At 44.3% G+C, this 24,107-nt stretch overlaps 1 protein-coding gene and 2 pseudogenes across 2 annotated transcripts; 2 read left to right on the forward strand and 1 right to left on the reverse strand.

Moving 5' to 3' along the window:
- Positions 1-3,088: 3,088 nt before the first annotated feature.
- Positions 3,089-7,647, forward strand: LOC136496471 (PHD finger protein ALFIN-LIKE 7-like). 2 transcript variants are annotated; one of them, XM_066492159.1, is made up of 6 exons: positions 3,089-3,396; positions 4,633-4,865; positions 4,970-5,002; positions 5,952-6,180; positions 6,870-6,987; positions 7,091-7,647. In XM_066492159.1, the coding sequence occupies exons 2-6, from the start codon at positions 4,757-4,759 to the stop codon at positions 7,352-7,354; spliced, it is 753 nt and encodes a 250-aa protein (XP_066348256.1). In that variant the 5' UTR covers positions 3,089-3,396; positions 4,633-4,756; the 3' UTR covers positions 7,355-7,647. The 2 variants fall into 2 exon arrangements, with proteins under 2 accessions (XP_066348256.1, XP_066348255.1); XM_066492158.1 differs by lacking the exon at positions 3,089-3,396 and having other exon boundaries at positions 3,900-4,865.
- A 1,016-nt stretch (positions 7,648-8,663) lies between these two features.
- Positions 8,664-9,552, forward strand: LOC136495822 (flavonol 3-O-glucosyltransferase UGT89B1-like; annotated as a pseudogene).
- A 506-nt stretch (positions 9,553-10,058) lies between these two features.
- On the reverse strand, positions 10,059-14,509 carry LOC136495823 (uncharacterized; annotated as a pseudogene).
- Positions 14,510-24,107: the final 9,598 nt, after the last annotated feature.

The following is a 24,107-nucleotide window of genomic DNA, read 5'->3' on the forward strand; positions in this document are numbered from 1 at the left end:
AGTAAATAGAGAGAGAGGAACGCGGCGATGTTTTGCCAAGGTATCGGAGAGTCACCACTCCCCACTAGTCCTCGTTGGAGCACCCGCGCAAGGGTGTAGCTCCCCCTTGAACCGCGCAAGGATCAAGTGCTCTCTATGGGTTGATTCTTCGACACTCCATCGTGGTGAATCACCCAAAGCCGCTCACAACTTGAGTTGGGTCACCCACAAGCTCCGTCGGGTGATCACCAAGCTCCCAATCACCACCAAGCCATCTAGGTGATGATGATCACCAAGAGTAACAAGCACTAACTCTCACTTGACCACACGAAGCCTAATGAGAAGATGGATGCACACTTGGCTACTCTTGATTCACTAATGAGGCTACTCTCTTGAATTCTCAAATCTCAATCACCTCACTAGGACCTTGCTCTTCTTGGCACTCACAAATGTGTTTTTCAGATGTTGGAATGAGCAAAAGTGACTCCACACACGAGTGGAGCTTCTATTTATAAGGCAGCCTGAAAAACAAACCGTTATGAGCTTCTGCGGGGTGACCGGACGCTCCGGTCGCACTGACCGGATGCTCCGGTCAGTTCAACCCGTGAACCAGTGAAAATGTGTTGACCAGACACTGGCAGGGTCCAGTCACCACTGACCGGACGCGTCCGATCGCATTAAACCCTTACTGGAACCTTACTGTACTCAACCGGACGCTGAACCCCTAGGGTCCGGTCAGTACTGACTGGACACGTCCGGTCGCAGATTCCCTTCTCTAGAACCTTACTGGAGTCGACTGGATGCTGCCTCTCAACGTCCGGTCACTTGACCTCTCCAGCGTCAGGTCGCACCGAACGCAGTCTATTGATCAAATGAACTGACCGGACCCTGCGTCCAGCATCCAGTCGCACCAGAGCCAGCGTCCGGTCAGCATTTGACCCTCCATTCACTTCCAACTCTCGATCATATGTGAATGAAGTTTGCTCCAAAGGATCTTAGGCATTCGTAGGAGCTACCTAGAGCTAGTTTTAACAAGTGTGCACCACGCCTAACTCACTAGACTCACCTAGGTCAAGCTACCCATCCATACCCCCCTTAATAGTATGGCCAAAGGAAAAACAAAGTCCTAAACTACTCTAAGTGTCTCTCCAACTCCAATCGACACTTAGAACTAGTCATCCTTAACCTTGTCGTCCATCCTTTGAAAATCGAAATGATTTCCATCATAGGGGCACGACAACCATGATTGCCCAATTGATCTCCATTACCATGACCTAACTTAATTGCATCTACAAAACACACGTTAGTCATAGTAATCTTGTATTGTCATTAATCACCGAAACACAACTAGGGGGCCTAGATGCTTTCAGGCGATTAGAACCAACAGGGCTAACCTTGCTCTGGCCACCGTCGGCATCAGCCACGTCGACTGGGGGTCGGAGTCGTCAACGGGAAGGGGATCAGCAGCAGAACGGCCGAAGAGCACGGCAGCGTCCTCGCGGACATCATCGTCCTCATCATCTCTGGCCATCCCGCACATACGTAGCTCGTCGTTCTGGGAGTGGTCAAACTCCCCATCGTCGTGTTGCCCGGCGCCTGGGGCCATCTCTGTCGTCTCCGGTTCCTCGACGGCTGCCACAATCAACAGATAAAAGCAGGGTTAGGTTGGGGATGAGGGTTAGGGTTAGGGTTAGGGTTTACCCTTACCTCTACGGTCGGAGCCCCGTAAACGATGATGATGAGATGGACCAATTACACACCCCTGGTACCTCAACGGAGACCAGAGCCCTGGAGGTGGCGGCAGCTAGCGATGTGGATGACGGACAGATGATGGAGATGCGGTGAGGATGCCGAGAACGAGGCTCAATCGACGTTCAGGGATGAAGAATAAGGGAACAGATAGAGATTGAGGGCGAGAACCACCGGACCTGAGGGAAAAGAGGGAGATTGAGGGCAGAGAGGGAGAAGAGGGAACCACCGGATCTGAGGGAGAAGAGGGAGATTGAGGGCGGAGAGGGAGAAGAGTGAACCACCGGCCACCGAAACTGACCCCTTACCCGTCGAAAGACTCCATGGTGACGGAATGAGCTAGGGTTTGGAAAGGCTCCGAGCCAGGAGCGGCGGTTGGCTTATAAAGTCGTCCCACCCGACGATCTAGACCAAAGAGCAAAAAACCAAGCAAAACACAAATATCAGACCAAAGAGCAAAGATCAGAGATGAGCTAGGGTTTAGGGTTTGACAATAGGGGGCTCACCTCTACGGCCGGAGCACCGGAGACGCCGGAGAGGTCAACGATGCATAGATTCGGCCCCCTGGTACCTTGACGGCCTTGCCTTGGCAAAAGACCTGTGAAAACAAACAAATCAAACCATTAAAACATGCTTATAAGTCTCAAAACAACTGGATCTGAGAGAGATTAAGGGTGCAACCCACTTACCGGAGCCCTAGAGGTGCCGGCGGCCGACGAGGTCAACGACGGAGAGGAGACTCTGATGCGGCCAAGATGCGGAGGATGAGGCTCAATTGACGTTCAGGGATGAAGATGAGGGGCAAAGATGGCCGTGTCGTGTGCCCGTTCCGGCCACCAGTGGCTCAACGAGAGGAGAGCGACGAGAGAATGAGCTAGGGTTCCAGCGCCGGGGGAGCGGCCGCGGCGGGGAGGATTATATAGCCCTCCTGCCCCCACGGGAGGATCCAACGGCTAGGAGCGGGGGGAGGGGATCAACGGCAGGCAGGCACCTATGCCACCCCCGTGCTTCCCGTTGGAGCGGGCCGTGCCCGTGCCGGCACTACGGGCCGGTGTGTAGGCCCAAGCACGGGCACGGTGGCAGGCCGGGCCAGGCACGGGCACGGGCCAAGCCGTGCCGCACCGGGCCAGTGCCGTGTTTTTTCGCACCGGGCCCGTGCCGGCCCAGCGGGCCTGGCCCATTTGGAAAACTATAGTTCTAGGACATGCACAACCAGCCGCAAGAACAGGACAACAGGTGACCACGCAACACCTAAACTAATGCATCTACATTCTGATTATCTGAGATAACAAACCATGCACGTCCACAGACCACAGCTTGAAGCTCCACGATGCATGCATCCATGCAAATCTCCACCACATCGCTTCTGGGCTTCCGGCTCCTGGACCTAGACCATAACTCATGGGCGCGAGGCGTGAGCGGAGCGTCAATCGGGACTCGGGAGGTGAGGCGTCCACGAGATGACAGCAAGCGCGAGCGGCGAGACACATCTGTGCGTGCGCGCAGCCGGCGGTGGTGCTGCGGCGGGGAGACAGCTGTGCGTACGCGCGCCCGGCGGTGGTGCTGCGGCAGCTAGCGAGCGCCAGGAGCAGGATGGCATCGTCGGGGACGTGGGGCTGCACTAATATATTTCATCCTTGGGCTAACCTCACCCAGTGAAGCTGACAGGTGGGTCGTAGATGCCATAAGGTTGAAGCTAGCCAGCATGGATTGACACATAAGCAAAACCACCTTTCAATACCACCTAGGGTTTTTTTGCCCGTTTTTTTAAAGTTTAGGGTGCACAATACCTGGTTTTATAGTTCAGGAGTTACGTAGATCACTATGGATACCTCAGGGGATCATATAGACTTTTTCCATTATGATAAGTCATACAACGTCTGCATTATTGTCCGGTAAGTCTACACACCATGATACATGCTAATGCATAATCAAATTTTGAATTATTTTTTTTATTTCATGTGCATGTCTTGATGGTCAAGTGAGACATTGCAAGGAAATGTTGCTTGTAGTTTGCACAACAGGGTGCGTTGTGATTCACGTTGTGGTTTCCAAGGATTTGTCATAGCCTGCATGAACGTTTCATCTTTGCCTATTTGGTCCAATTTTATATTTTAGGAACATATAAGATTCAAATAATTGAAATAATTCAAATATTTGAAATGATTTTAGAAAAACATATTGATTAGTTTTCACATTTTTTTGAGTTAAAACAAAATTATTGAATTTTACAAAGTTAAATAATATTCTAGAAAATAATATTTGGATATTTTTTTAAAAAATGTTTGTATAAATTTTGACAAAGTTATCTATACAATAGTATAATAAGCGTGCAATCCAAAAACTCCGTCTCCTCTCACAGAACACTGTTACCAGCACAGTCAACGCGCGATGGGTTTTCCCTGCTGAACAGTAACAGGTTTTTCGCAAACAGTAACCGGGTTTTGGAACAGTAACGGGTTGCTACAAACAGTACTTGCCCGTTAAGGAACAGTATCACCCTGTTTTTTCCTCTCTTTTTTTTTGGACGCAATACAAATATTTTTTCCCCACTATTACCCGCGCAAAGCGCGGGGTTCCCTGCTAGTACAAACAATTTTTCCACCAATCTACATTGTTTGGTGTCAAATCATCAACCAATATTAGTCACAAAAAAAATCAATATTTACGAAAACACGAACTGTAGTAAACGATGACAACGGATCTGGCCCAGTAGTACGGTCCGGCTTAACTAACGTGTGGGACCCGAGAAGTGTCCAACCAAGGCCCAACTCGAAAATAGAGCTTGCGTCAGACGCAAGTTCCCAGACCCCCCACCAATTTAATAAATTTACAGCGAAGCCCTTCAGCTTCCCCCCACCCGGTTCCGAACTTTAATCCTCTCCGCAACTCCGCCTCCGCCAGGCCGCCACCAGTCCACCACCACCTCCGACACCGCCTCCTCGTCCTCTTCCGCCTGAACCCTAGCCTCGCATCGGCTGCCGCTACCACTCCTCCCCGGCAGCTGCAGTGCGGCTGAGCGGCCGCGATGGACGGGTCCGGCTCGGCCGCCATATTCCCGAACACGCGCACTCCCGAGGATGTCTTCACGGATTTCCGCGCCCGCCGTGCCGGCATTCTCAAGGCACTCACCACCGGTATCCCTCCTTCCTGTTCCCGTGGTCGTTTTTTCCGTTCTGGATTTTGCTGTGGGATTCGTGGCTTACGGTTTCGTTTGCTTGTATGTTTCCGTGGCGCGCAGATGTGGAGAAATTCTACAAGTTGTGCGACCCAGGTGAGTATTCTCGCTTGTTTCTGCCTCTTTTTTTTTTGTTCCGCTGGAGACGATTTGTGCACAATGCTGTGGTCTCCTGCTGTTCAACCCTACTGCGTTTCTGGGTGTTGGTCTTTTACATTACTCGATTGGATTGCTCTTGTGGCGCTCGGTGAAGTTCCAGTGCGCCTTGTCGTGGTAGGATTTTGTGGTGTATGGTTAATCGATTGCTGATGCTTGGTTCTGCGTGTCTGCATGATGTCTAATCACTAGTTAGGTCCTGCTTTTCTACTCGTTATCTGACTTTTATTCGTCGCTAATCTGAGTTAGAGATGCTAGCGCCTAGTTTCACTTGCACTTATGCTTACTGCAATCATGCTGAATATCGGGGAAAAAAGTATAGGTCCAGTTGACCACAGGGTGTGGTAAAATGCACTGGCCTTTGTAATTGTACCTGGCTGCAGAATTGTCTGATTTCTCTTGAATTGTTGCTTTGCTGCTTATGGCAAGAAAGATGCTCACATCCATCCCAATTTATAAGTCATTCCATTTTTCTTGGAAAGCCAAATCATCTCAAGTTTGACCAAATTTATATAATAAAATAATAACATTTATGGTACCAACTAACTCTCATTAGATTCTTTATTAATTATATTTTCATAGTATACCTATTTTATGTCATAAATCTTTGTAATACGCTCTATAATTTTGGTAAAACTTGAGATGCTTTGGCTCCAAGAAAGTTAGAATGACTTATAATTTGGAATGGAGGGAGTATTATGTACTTGTTACTCGTTCTGTCTGTGCCGGCAAAATCCACTTCTATATGCTTGCTTGCTTTAATTAATCAACCTGCTACTTTATTCTTACACATTATGTGCCATTTTGTGTTATCAAAAGTGTCATTGAATGAGCCATGTTGTCTTCTCTGTGGCCATAATGCTGATTCGAAGTGTCCTTTTTTTGCCAGAGAAGGAAAACTTGTGCCTATATGGACTATCTAATGAAACCTGGGAAGTTACCGTTCCTGCTGAGGAAGTTCCTCCAGAACTACCAGAGCCAGCACTGGGAATAAACTTTGCTCGTGATGGAATGCTAGAGAAAGATTGGCTCTCGCTGGTAGCTGTGCACAGTGATGCATGGTTGATTGCTGTGGCATTTTACTTTGGGGCTCGCTTTGGATTTGATAAAGATGCCAGGTCTGGTCATAGTTTCCACTTCAATTTCTTTGTTAAAGTTTACCCTTTCAATTTGATATTTCCATGTGTCTAATATATTTGCTTCAGAGAATTCTTCCTTTGCTTGCCAACATGCTTTTTTTTCTTGAACACATGTTACGATGCCTCTCAGGCTGTCAATGTCATTCAGAAACATTTTTCTATAACTTGTGTGTTGGTTCCAGTTGGATTAGATCTGTGAGTCTAGGGCATTACCAGTAATTGGAAAGGCTAGTTGGTGGATCAACATGCATGCATTAGCCCTAAACTAGAAAACTGCCAAGGCGCTGACCAATTCATTAAAAAAAAGGGCGTACCCAGTGCAGAGAGCTCCTGCTTTGTGCGGGGTCTGGGGAAGGGTGTCAGTGGTAAGCCTTACCTTCGCCTGTGCAATGCGAGGAGACCACGACTCGAACCCGGGACCTTCCGGTCACAGGCGGTAAGACTCTGCCGCTTGCACTAGGCCCGCCCTTCCGCTGACCAATTCATTGTACACAAATATTTATTCCTGAATCTGGAATTTGCGTATGATATTTGTAGAATGGTGCACAAGCATGATACATACACATATGATCCCATTCCCATCCAGGGAAATGATTGTCACTGTTTTGTTTGCTTCTGGTTATTGGGAAATCTGACAATGGTCTTCGTCATTGGATTTTGAATTGCAGGAGACGGCTCTACACGATGATCAATAATCATCCCACTGTATTTGAAGTTGTGACAGGAAGTAGGAAGAAGCAACCAAAAGCCCCCAGCTCAAACGGCAAAACCAAGTCGAGTTCTAAGGTAGGCACATAAGCTCAACATAACATTCTTTGTTTCTTGCTCTTATTTGCACAAGTTTCTGATTTCTGATAATGCATTTTCCCTTCAACTCCTGCCATCCAAGAAACCCAATTCTAACAGCAAGCCAGCAAAGCTGCCCCCGCCAAAGCAGGAGGAACAGTTCATGAAAGAAGATGGAGGCGACAGGGATCAAGCTTACCTGTGCGGTACATGTGGAGGGAGGTATTCTAATGAAGAATTCTGGATTGGCTGTGACATTTGTGAGAAGTGGTACCATGGTGACTGTGTCCGCATCACACCTGCGAAGGCAGACTACATCAAGCAGTACAAGTGCCCCGCTTGCAGCAACAAGAGAAGCAGAGAGTGAGCATGGGTCGCGGTCGCCCCTGGCTGATGTAGTTAGGATAGTAAGCAATTCCTGCTTAGTAGTACCTGGGCCACCAGTCGCTTCCTGCTGTTTCGGCAGCACCTGGGCCACCAGTCGCTTCCAGCTCACTGGTCGTAGTCGTTGTTACTCCTGCTTAGTAGTACTTTTTAGTAGGCTCGTAGCCGCAGCTGCTCTTGTAGTGCACTAGTGTTAATGGATTCTTAAACGTCAAAACTCTCCCCGAGTAATGTAGTCGTTTCTGGTAAATGGTAATGAACTGATGACCCATTTCTTGCGTAGTTGCGTGCCGTTATCTCGATGTGGTTCCTACGGTCCAAGTCAGAGAGATGCCTGGTCTTTTCAGAAACCATGCTCCTTCCATTTTTTTATGTACGGAGCAATAGAACATTATCGCCTGCATCACATGCTCAGTACGTCTTAGAACTAGACTCCACATGACTACATTATATGTTCTAACAATGTCTTAGAATCGGACTTTATATGTAGCTGGACATGTACTATTTTAACTTGCATGAGCGCGGGAAATGAGCTTGGATCACACATGGGTCAACTCTATTATTTCTATTTCGTCGAGTAAAATCAACTAGAATTCTTATGCTCGAGGTAGTGGATAGATACACCTGGCGGAAGAGAGTGGTGGGTCAACATCTGGAAAAGAATTTTTTCTTTTCAATATTAGAGAATAGATATAAATATACTCTCTTGATCTGGCATTATCCGTTCATCGCACTCGAGGGGGGAAAGAAGCCTACTCTGAAAAATGTTTTCACCTAGCCCGTGCTTGTAAGTTGCTATATTTCACGTGTCTAAAAATTTTAAAAATTTCAAGCAACAATCTTACATAAGTAACTTTTACAATTACAAAAGATACTGTACCAAATGTCTAAAGTGCCCCTGCTTGATTGTACATATTCTTGCATCAATTAATCATAATATTGGTTATAATTAAGTCAAACATATTTTTTGAGATTAAGTTAAACAAATTTTAAAAAAAATTAGAAAAAATGAGGGAGACACTGTTTTGGGCAAGGCCCATACGACCCACATCATCTCTCTCCTCCGGTCCTCTTGAGAGGGGAGATTTAACTTTTTACAATTATAAGAATTAGCACCTCCTGAGATCTCACTGCAACGGTTGGCAATACGAGTTTGGCACACAACGAAGAGAAGAGATACAGAATTGCCACTTTTGCACTTGTGGCACGACAACGCGTCAGTCCAGGTGAGATCCGAGACAACATGGGGATGGCAAATGACCGCGGCTGCCCCTGCCCACCAGGTTCTAGCTATGGCTCAGCCGCTGGCCCCCGAGATCGGCGCCGCGGGGATCGCCTTCTCGCCGTCCGGCGTCCTGCGCACCGCTGTCCCGCACTCGACCTTCCGCCGCCTGGTGAGTCGCCCCGCGGAGTGCGACGACGACGACGAACAGCTGGGGTTTCGTGTTCAACTCGTTCAGGGCGCTGGAGGGGAGGTACCTGGAGCGGCCGCTCGAGGACCTGGGCTTCAGGTGCGTCTAGGCGGTGGGACCGGTGGCTCCGGAGGCGGATGCCGCGGGTGCCCGCGGCGCGCAGACAGACGTCGGCTTCGCCGATCTCAGCGCGTGGCTGGACGCGTTCCTGGAAGGCTTGGTCGTGTACGTGTGCTTCGGGAGCCAGGCCGTGCTGAGCCTCGACGTGGCGGCGGCGCTTGCCGAGGCGCTGGAGCGCAGCGCCGTGCCATTCGTGTGGGCCGTGGGCGGCGCCGTGGTCCCGGACGTGTTCGAGGCGCGCGCTGCAGCGTGGTGGTGCTCGGGTGGGCGCCGCAGGTGGCGCTGCTGCGGCATTCGGCGATGGGGTGGTTCCTGACGCACTGCGGCTGGAACTCGACGCTGGAGGCGGTGGCCGCGGGGGTGCCCATGCTGGCGTGGCCCCTAGTGGCCGACCAGTTCTTCGACGCGCGGCTGCTCGTGGACGAGGCGCGCGTCGCGGTCCGCGCGTGCAAGGGCGGCCTCGGCTTTGTCCCTGACACGGGCGAGCTGGCGTCTGTGTTGGCCGACGCTACCGGCCAGAAGGGCACCGGACGTCAGGGCCCGCGCCAAGGCGCTCGCGGCGGAGGTCGCCCGTGCAGTGAAGCCAGGCGGGAGCTCGTACGCTGATCTAGAGCTGTTGGAGCAGGAAATCCTGAAGCTAGCAAGCTAGCTCACAAGGCAGTGGTGCTGCTCCTGATAACGTAGAGGGCAGGGGCAGCCACGGTTATTTATCACCCTCAGGGCTCCTTTGGATAGTGTGGTGGAAAAGGCACGTGGGTTTGAGCCCCCCAGGGGAATTTTCCACTGCACCTGCCACCCTGCCCGCCCAGGAGACGGAATTCCCTTGGGGGGGGGGGGGGGGAATTACCGGCTACCGTTTGGGAACCACCGGGATACAAATCCCGGCCAGACAAAAAATATTCAAAAAAATCAGAAAAATAAAGATTTCAAAAATACAAGAGAACATAGGTTCATCTCACAGCTGGTCATCACCATTGGCTTTAGATGAGTGTGTTAAGCAACCCAAGAAAACAGACAAGAGTCCACAGGTTTACAACAAAAGTACATATTACATTAATCTTGCTGCATAACTAGGTAGAATTAACAACTGTCTCGGCATAACTGCACTACACTCTATCCCTCACAACCAGCATCAGCAAGCTAGAGCATATAGAATCAGCCCTGCAATTGGATGAAGAAAAATCACTATTAATCGATGCAATGTAATATTTGTAAAATGGTGCAATGTAAACCCAGACTGAAGCTAATTCAGATACTTAAGAAATACAACTCATCTCCAGAAAAAGCTGCACCGTAAATCCTACCAAACAGTGAAATGCATAATATTGGAGCTAATGAACTGTTTTGATATCGAATCACCAACTACCAAATTTAGACCTCTCTTTGGTAAGACATCATCAAATTTAGAGTGACAGTGCTATTGTCTGGAAGTAAACTACTTGTCTAGCTAGCTTAACTGTCTCCTAGTTTAGTAATGGAGAGATTTGCCTGAGATCAGGCTTATATGCCTAGCTAGCTTAACTGTCTCCTAGTTTAGAATGGGCTTCTATGAGAAATGAGTTACAGATACTCTCTAGGAAAAGCTAAGTGCATAACTGGTTTGTGATGGAAGATAATGGTTATTTACTTCCAAATGACCACTTAAGTGACAGTGCTATTGTTTGGAAGTAAACTACTTGTCTAGAATTGTATCCGATATGTATCGAGGTCCATTCAACCACACTTTAAATTACTTGTCGAGGAAAGGCAGAACAATGTGGACCAATGTTGAACTAGGGACCAGTTGTTAAGACATAAAGTGCTGAAAATAAATCTAGATAAACGCTAATAATAACAACCTTTGCCAACTACTACTAGATCACTAGAAAGATTTCTAAGAAAAAAAGGTAAGTCTGAAGATTGTGCCTCCAGCATATCCAGCGCACCCTAGAAAGAAGAGAATAATAGATGAAAGAAATGTGGGTGTGGGGGTTGAAACCACCGCACCTTATCTCGTGGATTCTTCTCCATTTATTCCATACAGAGGATTAAGACATTGATATTTAGCATATAGTTGTATACCCATGCAATGCAAACCATCTACTGATAATTTAGTAGAGTTTATAATTTAAAATGAGTTCCTTCTGTAATCTTGCTTCACATATTTTCCTTATCCAAAAATAGTGGCTTTGGAGTCTCAGTACTCAAAAGTCAATAGGCACTCCAAAGTAGGTAGTCACAAGAACAGTAAACTTACCTTTGGAGCAATCTCACCCTTGATCCACAATAGGCGAACTCTTGGGTTTGTGAAGTTGATAAAAATTTCTCTGTTCACCTCACACTTCATGACGCTTGTTGCTTGCGCCTTCTCTTCATCTGAGAGCTCTTCCATAGATTCCAGAAGATCCATACACTTCTTGATAGAATAGTCACCTTTACTTGTTTCATCTAGTGATCCCACAAAAGTTTTGCTTTGCTTTATATTGTGGTCCAAATAGCCTTGTAGAACTCCAGCAATGCTTCTCTTTTTCCCACTTCCTGATCCCTTTTGTCCTGAACAAGTAGAGGAAGCTGGTTCTGCTCCAGTGAGGTCTATAGGTTCACTTGATGCCCTATGATCATCCATACTTGCAGAGAAAGGGTTCATGCTGCTATCTGGAGCATCTATGTCACTGGCGTTGACATGTTGAGTGGAAGACGGTGGGTGCAACTCAAGTGGCTCTGTTGATGTGAAATTTAATTCACCTGTTGCAATGCTTCCTGTTTCATGTGGATAAATAAACTCAAGTCACATGAATATCCCAAAAATATTAGCAGAAAAGGATAGTAGTAGCAGGAAAGCTACTACTGTACAGAACACACATTGAAATAAAAAGCTCCCAAGAACATTCCATGCAACAGTATCAGAAGACACATAGGTTTTCACAATAGTATAGTCAAAATTACACATTGCACACTTGCATTTCATATCTTTGCGCAACACACATGGCAATCACATGTAATCAAAAGATAGTCAGCCACGTAGGCTGCATAACATTTGACCATCCCTAATCTGATAAACTAGATCTAACACATAGATGGATCCTTTTATTGTTTCTTAAGTTGCAAGCGCTGCAATAAGAAGAATAAAGCTAAAGGAACATGAACCTCCAAAGCACACCTGACAACTGGTATTTTATAACAGTAAAAGTATGTCAATACATATCCTGCTTTCACATAAGAGATAACCATATGCATTCACATGCAGGTTGCATGCACATATGCATAGACAAAGTCCAAATATCATCAGCTATAATTGCCAACTGAAAGGAATGGAACAATTCTGGATGAATAGGTTCAAGCTAAAGGATGCTCTACTGAACCCCAACTAGGAGTTCAGGACACAATTTGCAAAACAGGATGATATGCGATTAATAAATAATAGGTTCAAGCTATAGGATGTTCTACTGAACCCCAACTAGGAGTTCAGAACACAATTTGCAAAACAGGATGATAGGTGATTAATAAATAATACGTTCAATTTGCATGTTTGTAAAGCTATCTGCAGGACAGTTACACAGCTGCACAGTTTGAGAAACACATGCTAATAGTTCAAAAAAGCTATCTGTAGGACAGTTGCACACCTGTAGTAGTCTAACAAAAAGCTATCTGCACTAGTAGCTGAATAAAAAGTTTACCTTCATACACTTTCTCACACTCGTGATACAAAGGAAATGCTTTTGCTTGGAACTTCTTAAGCCTTGGATGATCCTGGCAAATGCAAACTAAAGTTAGCACTTAGCAGCATAGTAACAAGCCAAATTATCTAGCAAGTGAAATGATCTTACAACATACATCAATAAGTTTCTTCCATTTATCTGGTAAAGCATTGATCATGCACAAAGAATCATTCCAGCCAACCCCACTTTTCTTAATTCCTGCCCGAATGGCCTTGTAGTTTCCTTTAATGCCCTTCTCCTTGTCTTGAATCTGTGCCTTCGAAAATCCAGCGGATGGAAACTTCTCATTGAAATGCTTTATGATACTTCTCCATCCTTCAGGTGACCAACCATTTTAGCCCTTAAACCTTTCATGATTGTGTTCTTGAAGTACATCAAGAAGTCCTTTCTCATAATTAAAGCTCCATGATGCTCTTGAGCTTTGTCCTTTAGTCATAGCTAGAGTTTACAAAAATAACATTCAAACACAACTGTAATAGTTTGGTGACATATAACATAACTCACATAGATAGGAAGTCATAAACATAAATGTCTTGTACAATAGCACATTGGCATGTTCAACATTTATTACATAACACCCTACAGAATAATCTTCATGCTCTACGACTTGACTGCTACTTCCTAAGCACGACTTTGATTGTAGTGTTCCCACATTTGCATGGCAATCTGATCTCTTAGGACGTTTGCAGCATGGTCTTGTAAATTCAGCGACTGCACATCATTTTGATGATTATCATCTCCTTGTGGCAGATCAACATGATCAGATTCTGGTATATAAGTAGGTTGGTGATCTAGCCAATTCTCGTCACCATTTAGACATCTAATTATGTTATGAAATACAGCGGCTGCTGCTGGAATTTTTATTTGAGATTCTATGGGATGATGTGTTCCCACTTTCAGAATTTGAAACCTTTTCTTAAGAATCCCAATAGCCCTCTCAATATGGTTTCTAAGAAGTGCATGACGATGATTGAAAAGCTCTTTGTGATTAGCATATTCTCTTCTTCGAGATGAGCGCCGCCGAAACTTAGCAATGTGATATCTAACTCCTCGATAAGGCGCCAGGAATTGTGGTGCATTTGCATACCCACCATCCACAAGATAAAACTTTCCCTCAGGAACTTGGAAACCCTTGGAAATAGCTGATCAAAGAACTCCAGCATCTGAAGCAGACCCTTCCCACCCACAAGAGATAAATGTGAAGTTCAGGTTGAAGTCACATGCTACCATGACATTCTGAGATAGTGTGCCTTTCCTATTCCTATATGGGGGGGCTTTCTCTTCTGCAATTGTGATAGGCACATGTGTGCCGTCGATAGCACCAATACAATTCTGTAAAAAAAATAAAACTTAAAAACGGAACAAAATGTTGGAGAGACAGTAAGGTCTAGTGTTATGCCTTACCCGAAAAAAGGGCCAAAATCTAGGATCCGTAGTGATCTTGGGGTGAGTTTGGTTGAAAGTAGGAAGCTTCACAAATCTATATGTGAGAGTGGGAATGATATTGAAAACTGCCCTTACGTGCCTATGGACAGTTTCACCACTATGCTGAAATGTTTTCTTCAGTCTATCATTGCTAGCATTGTGTGAAATCATATACATAAACATCCCTAGCTGCTCCTCAATGGTAACACCTCGTGTGTCACGCAATAGACCCTCACGCCTAAGATAGTTGCATGTCTCCTTAAATATTTGTGTCTCCATACGAAACTCAGATTTACACCAATTCTCGTGCCTCTCTAGAATTTCCTTCACCTTCTTAGCACCAGTATACTCGGAGGTATGCTCTGGCCTCTTCTCTTCATTCAGACATTCAAGTATTGCAGGAACAATGACAAGAAACAATTCATCATCATCTTCTTCTTCCATCTGTATGAATTTTCTAATTTTCTCCTTCCTAGAGCCCATTATCTAAAAGTTGCAAATAAAAACAAGCTGAGATATTATCCTACTTGTGTATTTATAATAAAGTACGTGTTAGTACTTTATTTTTCTCTCTGAACCGAACAAGATCACAGGTAGCAGTACTAATTCTGCAAGCATATTTATAGTGTAACCCTTATATTTGACATTAACATAAGCTCTATACCAGTTGAGATATTGGACTACTTATGTATTTATAATTGAAGCCTATGTTCCAAAATACAAGTTCTATACCAGCTCTATATCAGCTCTATACCAGCTGAGATATTGGACTACTTACAACAACAACAACAAAGCATTTAAGTCCCAAACAAGTTGGGGTAGGCTAGAGTTGAAACCCAGCAGAAGCAATCAAGGTTCAGGCTTCTATAACCAATAAACCAACAAACTTCATATCTGAGCAACTCATATAGAGTTAATAAAAACATCTTTGTTAATCTAGAAAAACCACTGAATGTAAACAATGAATCCACTATATTTGATTTTCCTCTGATTTTCATATTTCTTGACCAACTAATACCAATCGATAGCAAGCTAACTTACCAAGGTTAGTTGTTGGGATGCAACCAAATAAACCTTCCCAAGCAGATAGAATGCATTTCCCTTCCAAGCAGATATTGGACTACTTATGTATTTATAATTGAAGCATATTCATAGTGTGACCCTTATATTTGACATTAGCATCAGCTCTATACCAGCTAAGACAGCTAGCAACCGATGGAAAACAAACAGCTACTACAAAAAAATCTCTGAACTGACTGAAAAACGAAGTCTACAGCTGAGTTTTACCTGAACTCTCCACTGGTCAGTTACTACTGACACTCTAAAATGCAGCTGTAGTGCGCTATCTGAAAAACAAAAACAGAGAAAACCTTGAGCCAAACAAAGAGCAGCAAGCTAGTTTGACAACCTCAACTGAACTGGAGTCATTAACCTAATGTTCAACTAAAAAAAGAAGCAACCAGTCGCTGCAGCTAACAACTGAACTGGATTGCAGTACAACTGAACTGGATTGCAGTTAACTGAAATCTGCGCATAGTTAACTGAAGATAGGCATGCAATTAATTAATGTATCATATCCCTAAAGCGTATGAGAGCATACATCCATCCGAAGTAATGACCATAATAATTCTTTAACTTGAGACATATTCATAGTGACAAGCATCAGCTCTATACCACAAATTCATAGTGACATATTCATAGTGACAGTCTAATAAAAAACATGTCGTGCATAACTATCAAGTGACAAGCTTTCCAGGATGCTATTGAATTTTTTTACTCAATTATGTTACCTCCATCTAAATAGACTCATATGAAAGAATACTGAAAAAGTAGAAAGTGCCTTGTATACATAATTACTGAGACCAGAAGTTTTTTAACCAAGATGCATTCACATTCCTATTTCTAGAAAAGGTGCAGCTTTAAAATGAATAATGGTATTTTAAAATGTGCTACAGCTACAGCTACAGCTATTACTGACTAAATTGATCTAGCCCAGCGGCAAATTCTCAGGTGATATTTTAAAATGAATAACGGTATTTGCCATTACAGCTACTATATTACAACTAATATTTGGCTTCTACCATTACAATCAATTTCCCAAATTGATTATCTTGGAAATAGTTTTCCGAAGGAATATAATGTTCTGAATAGCCATTTTGTGTCAGAGAGCTACCATACTATGCTAGAAAAAAAAACTTTTTTAAAGAAAATCTGAAGCAAGAAAAATATTTTCTTGTGATCACAAGAAACAGTATTAATTTCTTCAGAAAATATTTTTCTGAATAGCTTGTTCTGAATAGCTTGTTTTCTTTCACAGCAACAAAAGACATTAGGCACGCTTGAGAACTAAACGGACACTAAACTAAACAGAGATGGTTAAACACAAATGGAACGAGAAGAGAGATGGATTGTACCACAAACAGAGATTACATATGCAACTTGTCTTTGTAGCCTTGTAGGTTTAGGTTAACAGGCTATTGTAGATGAAGAAATATGTGACGCTAGGAGGAACCAAATCCAAATTAAGTAGGAGGAACCAAATATGCATACAGTGCAGCACCGTGGATTGGAGGCTACCTAGGTAGACATTGCAGTTTGCAGAACAACACAACAAATACTGCAAAATTAAAGAATCCGAATCCACATAAAAAATATTCACACATACAGATATAGGAGCACTAAATTAAGAATGCACAAGTGATCTGCCATTGACCCAAACATGCTCCAGTGGAAAGAAATCGACAGGATTGTCAATAAAAAAGCACTGGTCGCCATCAGACCACCACACAATTCATGAACACCCAGCAGATCTAAAAGAAATGTACAACAAGAGGAGGAGGTAGCGTCCAACCTGTGGCTAGGAGTCCACCAACGGGAAGGCTGACCGGGGATGTAGAGGGTGCAGGCAGCAACTCGACGAGGGTGGAGCTAGTGGATTGGGGACGGAGCAGCGACGGGTGGCGCTCAAACCCTAGGCTCCATAGCGGCGCTCTGCGAGGAAGACGAAAAGAATAGATGGCCTGTGAACGGAGGGAGCAAAGATGCGGAGGAGCACGAGTAGGAGAGGGGTAGAGCTCGAACCCTAGCCGCCATGGCTTACCTTGCGAGTCGGAGAGGAGGCGACGCCGCGCGCGAGAGAGAACGCGATGGGAAGGAGAAACACGAGGTCACAGGCGTTTATTCCCTCCCCCGTGGATCAACGGGTAAGGACCGAAAAGCCACGCGTATTTTTTCGCCCCACGCTGTATCCAAATGGGTACCGGGGCTACAAAGGGATGCAGAATCACGGGTGTTTCTCCGCCCGTGGATTGGACGGGGATACCGGCGGGGGTCGCTGCACCCAAACGAGCCCTCAGTCTCGGATTCCATCTAAACTGACATGTTGTGCCATAAGTGTAAGGGCATGGTTCCAAATAAATCATCTACTTATAAGTTAAAAAAATAAAATAAGTGACTTATTTTGTCAAACACCATCAACTTATAAGTCACTCCTGCTTATAAGTTTTAAGTTGGTTCACCCCTGCTTAAAACTTATAAGTCACCCTTTTCCGCGTGGGGCCCACACCTTTAATGAACTTATAAGTCATTTACAACCAAACAGATATGACTTATAATTCACTGGTTTTAGTCACCTGACTTAATAAGTCAACCGAAAACCAAACAGGCCCTAAAAATGATAATTTATATCTCTTGTGTCCGTTACATGCCTAACCTCATATTGTGCCGATTCTTATAACGGTAAAAAGTTAAATCTCCCTCTTCCCAGACCGCTCGAGCTATTCTGCTCGCACAGGCCGCCGCCGCTCGCACCCGGTGCCTGCGCCGCCATTCTGCCACGCCGCGCTTGCCCTCTCCCACGCCGCCGTTGCCCGCCCTGGTGCCTGCGTCGCCGCTCTCCCACATCGTGCTTGTCCTCTCCCACGCCGCCGCCGCCGCTCCCACACAGCGCTCGCTCGCGCCGACGCTCGCCCGTACAGCACCGCCGGCTCCAATACCCCGGCGTCCCCAGACCAACCCAACGAGCGTGACCCTCGATTTCCTGAATCTGACGCCTCCGGGCTCGGGCTACAGCTCGTCGGTGCCGACGGGGCCGGAGGAATGGCGTGGCGGATGCTGCGAAGGAAGGTAAGATGGGAACTAATTGCTGAGGGCTTGGTCTTTGCGCGTGCGGAGCCCCGATTTTCCCTTCGATTTTTTTCCAGGAATAAGCTCTTGTAGCATCTGTGCTGACATCTGCGTATTGCAGGATTTTCACACGGGTCTTGTGAATTTGGCGTTCCCTAAGGATCATGGGGTCAAAAAGCATTTCTCCAGTGGAACAATCGGAAATCTGGCCCGTAAGTTGATCATAGTCTCGCTCTCATTGTCATGTTTCAGTGTAAATCTCTCATAAAGTTATGGATTGGAGTTACATCTGCTTTGGCTTCCAAAATGCAGAGGTCTACCGCGGTGATAGGCCCAAACGTGCTGCTAGTTGTATGCCCTCTAACCATTTCACTATCAGGTACGTTTATATATGTGCTTTGCATGACTACCTATACATGTTCTGCAACTATACAAGACATACCTGAAGCATCCAACACATGTATTTCAAATAATTGTTTGGTTCTATTAGAAAAGGGTTAAAGTGTGTTAGATCCATCAGCAATCGTCTCTGTGGACGAAACTTATTTCGACTTTATTGTTAATCTTCCAAACTTCTGAGCGGTGCCTGATGGCTGCAACTTTTGTATGCAACAATTTGCATCTCATATTGTTTGACACTTTGACCTTTCATGTGACCACAAATTTAGAAACTAAGTTGATGTGATACTCATTGGTGAAGCTCCTTTTTTGTTCAAATTTCACTATTGATTTATATAGATGTTGTGTTGACACGTTCTATGCGACTAGTAATATCTTATTTGGTGCTAGATAAGTATGTGAATTCCACCACACTTGTTAATACTGAAAACATGTGATGGTAGTGCTTCTTCATATTTTGGTTTATCTCTGATTCTTAAAAATCATATATGTGATTCATGAGCACATGTATGTGAACTTTTGATTGTTTTAGATCATGAAGATTGTTGGGTGGTTTGAAGCTAACATCTCTCTAAAGATAAAACTTATAGGTAGATTGGATATATGGACTTCAAGACATGATGCTTGATTGTATTTTGAGTTGGCTTAGATGGCATATTTTAAACATGAATATTTTTTCTTGTCTTCTGATGACCGACCTTTGAGTTTATGATATAGGGTACTGTTCTAATTTAACAAATGTGGATCACAATGATTAACATTATGGTTGAACAAATGAACAATTTATTTTCCTTGGTAACTACTCAATTCAGATTTCATAGTTTGCTCGTCTCATTTTTTGTCCTTCTAGTCTCATTCATTTGTTTGTATTTTGAAACAGTTGATGTTGTATAATCGTTTAACATTGAAGTTTAGGCACCATTTTACTAGGATTCTTGCTACTGTTACTTTTATAGTTTTATGTGGATTTCAGGTTTCATATGTCAGGTGACTATGCCATCTTCTTTATAGGAATTTTCATGCAGGTGTTTATATGTTAGCATGGAGTCGGAAAAGGGAGGATGTTGTAGGTCTGAAAGCTCCCAAAAGGGAGAAGCGAGCGAAGAAAGAAAATAGAACGCAGCCTCCTGTAGAAGCACCATATGTTGCACCAAAACCGAAGATATCTATCAAATCTTTACCAGATAAAACTGTTGAGATTTTTGATGGGATGACTTTGCTTGACCTTTCTAAACGAACTGGTGCATATATTAGTACACTTCAAGGCATACTTGCAGATCTTGGTGAAAAGGTTGAATCTGAGTTTGACTCTATCAGCATTGATCTTGCTGAGTTGGCTGCTATGGTATGTCTTAATTTTCTCTCTTCAAATTACATGAACTGGTATTGCTCTATCTGTTAATTGCCTGAAGCATACTAGAAATGGGCTCTAGATATGTCTTCACTCCTTTTCATTACATCCTATGTCGCAAAGATAGGTCTGTTGAACAAACTTGGTTATTTTTGAATTGCAGATTGATTAGTAGCATAGAATATAGATTATACCTTTGCTCCCATTCTATTATAAGCCATCTGCAACAGTTTAAGCTTACTTATATTATTAGGTGCTTTCTTTCAAATGAAGGGCAAGCCTGGTGCAGTGGTGAGAGCTGTCTCACTGAGTCACCAGGTTGTGGGTTCGAAGCAGCCTCTCCGCAGATTTTGCGGGGGGAAGGCTTGCCTCGGTTTTTCCCTTCCCCAGACCCCCACTCATGTGGTAGCCTCCGGCACTGGGTCTGCCCTTTTTCTTTCAAATGATATAGAAAATGTGAAATATTGCAGATTGTGGCAGTGGTTTATTCCATGAGCCCGCAATAGCAAAATTAGTTATGCATTACTACTGATTTCATATTTTTTTATTTGAACCTGCACATGTCAGGTTTCATTTATGTTGCATATTTCCATTTTCTGCATTTTTCTGGCAAGTTTTGCCATGATGTAACATTTCAAGTATCTCTAGAAAAATTATGTTTCTTATAATAAGAATCCACTGTTTCATGCTTCTTGCACAGGAACTTGGTGTTAATACCAGAAGAATGCACACTGGTGAAGGCACGAATGAACCACGTCCTGCTGTTTTAACGGTAATGGGACATGTTGACCATGGTAAAACATCGCTTTTGGATGCTCTCCGTCAAACATCTGTTGCTGCCAAGGAAGCTGGTGGTATCACTCAGCATATAGGTGCCTTCGTTGTTGAGATGCCGTCAGGAGCATCTATCACATTTCTTGATACTCCAGGACATGGTGCCTTCAGTGCCATGCGGGCTAGAGGTGCTGCTGTTACAGATATTGTAGTCCTTGTGGTTGCAGCAGATGATGGTGTTATGCCTCAGACACTGGAAGCTATGTCTCATGCAAAAGCAGCAAATGTTCCTATTGTAGTTGCAATAAACAAATGTGACAAATCTGGAGCTGACCCTGAGAGGGTCAGAATTCAACGGTTCCGAAGGTTTACTTTTGGAGGATATGGGTGGGGATGTGCAGGTTGTTGAAATCTCTGCAGTAGCAAAATCTGGTTTGGATAAATTGGAAGAGGCTTTGCTCCTTCAAGCTGAGATGATGGACCTGAAAGGCAGAATAAAAAAAAAACTCGACCGGGGGGTTAAGACTGCCCCCGCAGCATTACAAATAAGAAGGACCTTCTCACCCGGCCGAGAAAACCCCCGAACCTCCGCCCCCACCCTTACACGGTGGCTTTCTGTCGCCCAAGTGCTTTGGTTATGGGGACGGACGAGGGGATTTTTTTAACCTCAGGCTGAAATTCGCTCCCACGGGGAGTCGAACCCAGGACCTGAGGAGTGCCGCTGGGTCACCTAACCGTTTGAGCCTAGGCGCCCTTTGGCACCTGAAAGCCAGAATAGATGGCCCTGCTCAGGCTTTTGTGGTGGAGGCAAGAGTGGACAGGGGCAGGGGTCCACTGGCAACAGCTATAGTCAAGTATGGCACATTAGTTAGTGGGCAGCACATTGTTGTGGGAGCAGAGTGGGGAAGAATTAGGTCTCTTAGAGACACAGCAGGGAATATAATGCAGTCTGCAAAACCTGCAATGCCTATTGAGATTGAGGGGTTAAGGGGCCTTCCAATGGCTGGGGATGATGTTGTAGTTGTTGATTCAGAGGAAAGGGCAAGAATGCTTAGTCAGGGGCGGAAGAAGAAGCAGGAGAAAGACAGGCTTCGAAAGATTGATCAAGGCATGGCAGAAGAGCTAGAAATTAAAGAAGAGGCTCCTGAAAGAGTTGAAATGCCCATTATTGTCAAAGCTGATGTACAAGGCAGTGTTCAAGCTGTCACAGATGCTTTACGAAGTCTTAATAGTGCACAGGTATTTTCTCGTAGAGATTTAATGCCTTATTTCCTTCTTCTGCAGTTAGTGTCACACAATCTGACACTATGCAGTTTTTAAGTTAAACTCCCAAGTGCCAACTGTGAATCTCTTGCTGGTTATTCTGTTTACATGATGCCATCTTTTTAAAATTATAAGTTTGTAAGTTAATACATAGTACGTTCTCTACAGGTGTTCGTGAATGTTGTTCATGTAGGTGTTGGCCCAATCAGTCAGCATGACGTTGACCTGGCACAAGCATGTGGAGCATATATAGTTGGTTTCAACATTCGCAGTCCACCTATTTCTATCACTCAAGCAGCAGCAAGAGCCAACATAAAGGTGTCATGTTCATGAATCACTACTTTTCTAATGCTTTGTGATTATATGCTTCAAGAAACTTTGTTTTGTTTCTTTTAGTTCTATGCTATCATTGAGTTTCAGACTTTCAGTGCATCTTTGGCTAAATGTTCGATTTTCCATTTTGGAAACTCTCGGTTTTGTGCACAGATGCTAGAATCTAGACCATCCATGTTCTGTTTTCCTTTGCGATGGTAAACCAAATGAACCTTTATCTTTAGATGTTATGGAATCCTTTGGGAAGATGATATTAAGATAATTTATCTCTCGGACTCCGGGAAGAATGGGGATATAACTACCATTGGATTGAACACAGCAATGCGGTCTGTAGATTCAAAACTCGAGTACTTACGAGTAATACAGATGTACAGTAATGTTCTGATCATAGAATGGCCTGTTCCCTTTCTTTGGTATGCAAATCGATAGAACTTTAGTTAATCTTACATGGAAATTGCTTTCTGAATTTGAATAATAGCCTGAGCTTCAAATCTGCTTGCTTCTTGTTGTATTGGTTCAGCACCTCATATGCATTTATTCTAACATTAACTGTTGTCTTCCCCAGAAAACATGCTTCATTTCTAATCATATCATTTCACAAAGAAGCAATTATGTGTTGAAGTATTGCAAATCTGGTTTGCTGTTGTTGTTCACATCATGTGTTGCTTTGAATGTCGTGAATGTTGGTCTCATTGTATTTCCACTTGCTAAAGTATCAATGACCACTATCCACACTACGGGAGTTCCATGAACTGATTTATTTTGTTTGTATATGCTCAGTTGATATGTAACCTTTGTATACATCTGAGTGAATGGATTAAGCTGACATGATAGTGTTAATTCTTTAGGTTTTGCTTCACAAGGTCATCTATCACCTCCTTGAGGAAATGGGAAGGGCCATTGTGGAGAAGGCACCGGGAACTGCTGAAACCCAGGTTTCAGGTGAGGCTGAGGTTCTGAACATATTTGAGCTGAAAGGGCGCAGCAAGTCAAAAGGGCCGGATATTAAAATTGCTGGCTGCCGTATAACTGATGTCCACTTCAGCAAATCCGGAACCATGAGACTGTTGAGGAGTGGAGATGTTGTCTTTGAGGGTCCATGTGCGTTCCTGAAGCGGGAGAAGCAGGATGCAGAAACAATCGAAAAGGGTAACGACTGTGGACTGGTGATTCAGGATTGTGACGATTTCCAGGTAGGGGATATCATACAGTGCTTGGAGCAGGTGATTAGGAAGCCCAAGTTCATCTCGACGCAGAATGGTTCGGTTCGGATTGAATGCTGATATAGTAATCGTTGCGGTTGACACTGTTCCATTTTTTTTCTATTAATTCATCTAGTTGTGCTGAACTGACCAAAGGTTTCGAGTGTAACAAGATTTTGTTCGCTAGCAACTTGTTGCAACTGCAACCAAAACCCTTTCTAAACTCTGATATGGGATAATTAGGACAAAATTACTGCATTTAGTTGCTTTTGTAGTCTTTTGTGTCATGTCTACATGAGAAAGATCAGCGGGTTGTATACTCCGGGTCATAATTTATCCAAATTTATATCACATGAATGCAAAGTATTTGCTATTGTAATTGCCACACCATTCAATTTTTCACTTTATGGATTCAGATTAAATATGTTTCTATGTAAAACAATGTATGCAGTACTGCTTGTGCAGTCGTGCCCCTCTTTCTGAAAACACTGTCAACTCACAATCATATGCTGTTAAAGTTGAAGGTGCATCCATAGCTTGAATTCTGTATCGGTGTTGGAATGAATTTCACTCCTGAATTTCACTCGTCGTTGAAATTGCATTTGTCACTATCGGTTGAAAACGCTAGTTTCAT

This window comes from Miscanthus floridulus, chromosome 12 (genome assembly GCF_019320115.1).
Source record: "Miscanthus floridulus cultivar M001 chromosome 12, ASM1932011v1, whole genome shotgun sequence".
NCBI lineage: Eukaryota > Viridiplantae > Streptophyta > Magnoliopsida > Poales > Poaceae > Miscanthus > Miscanthus floridulus.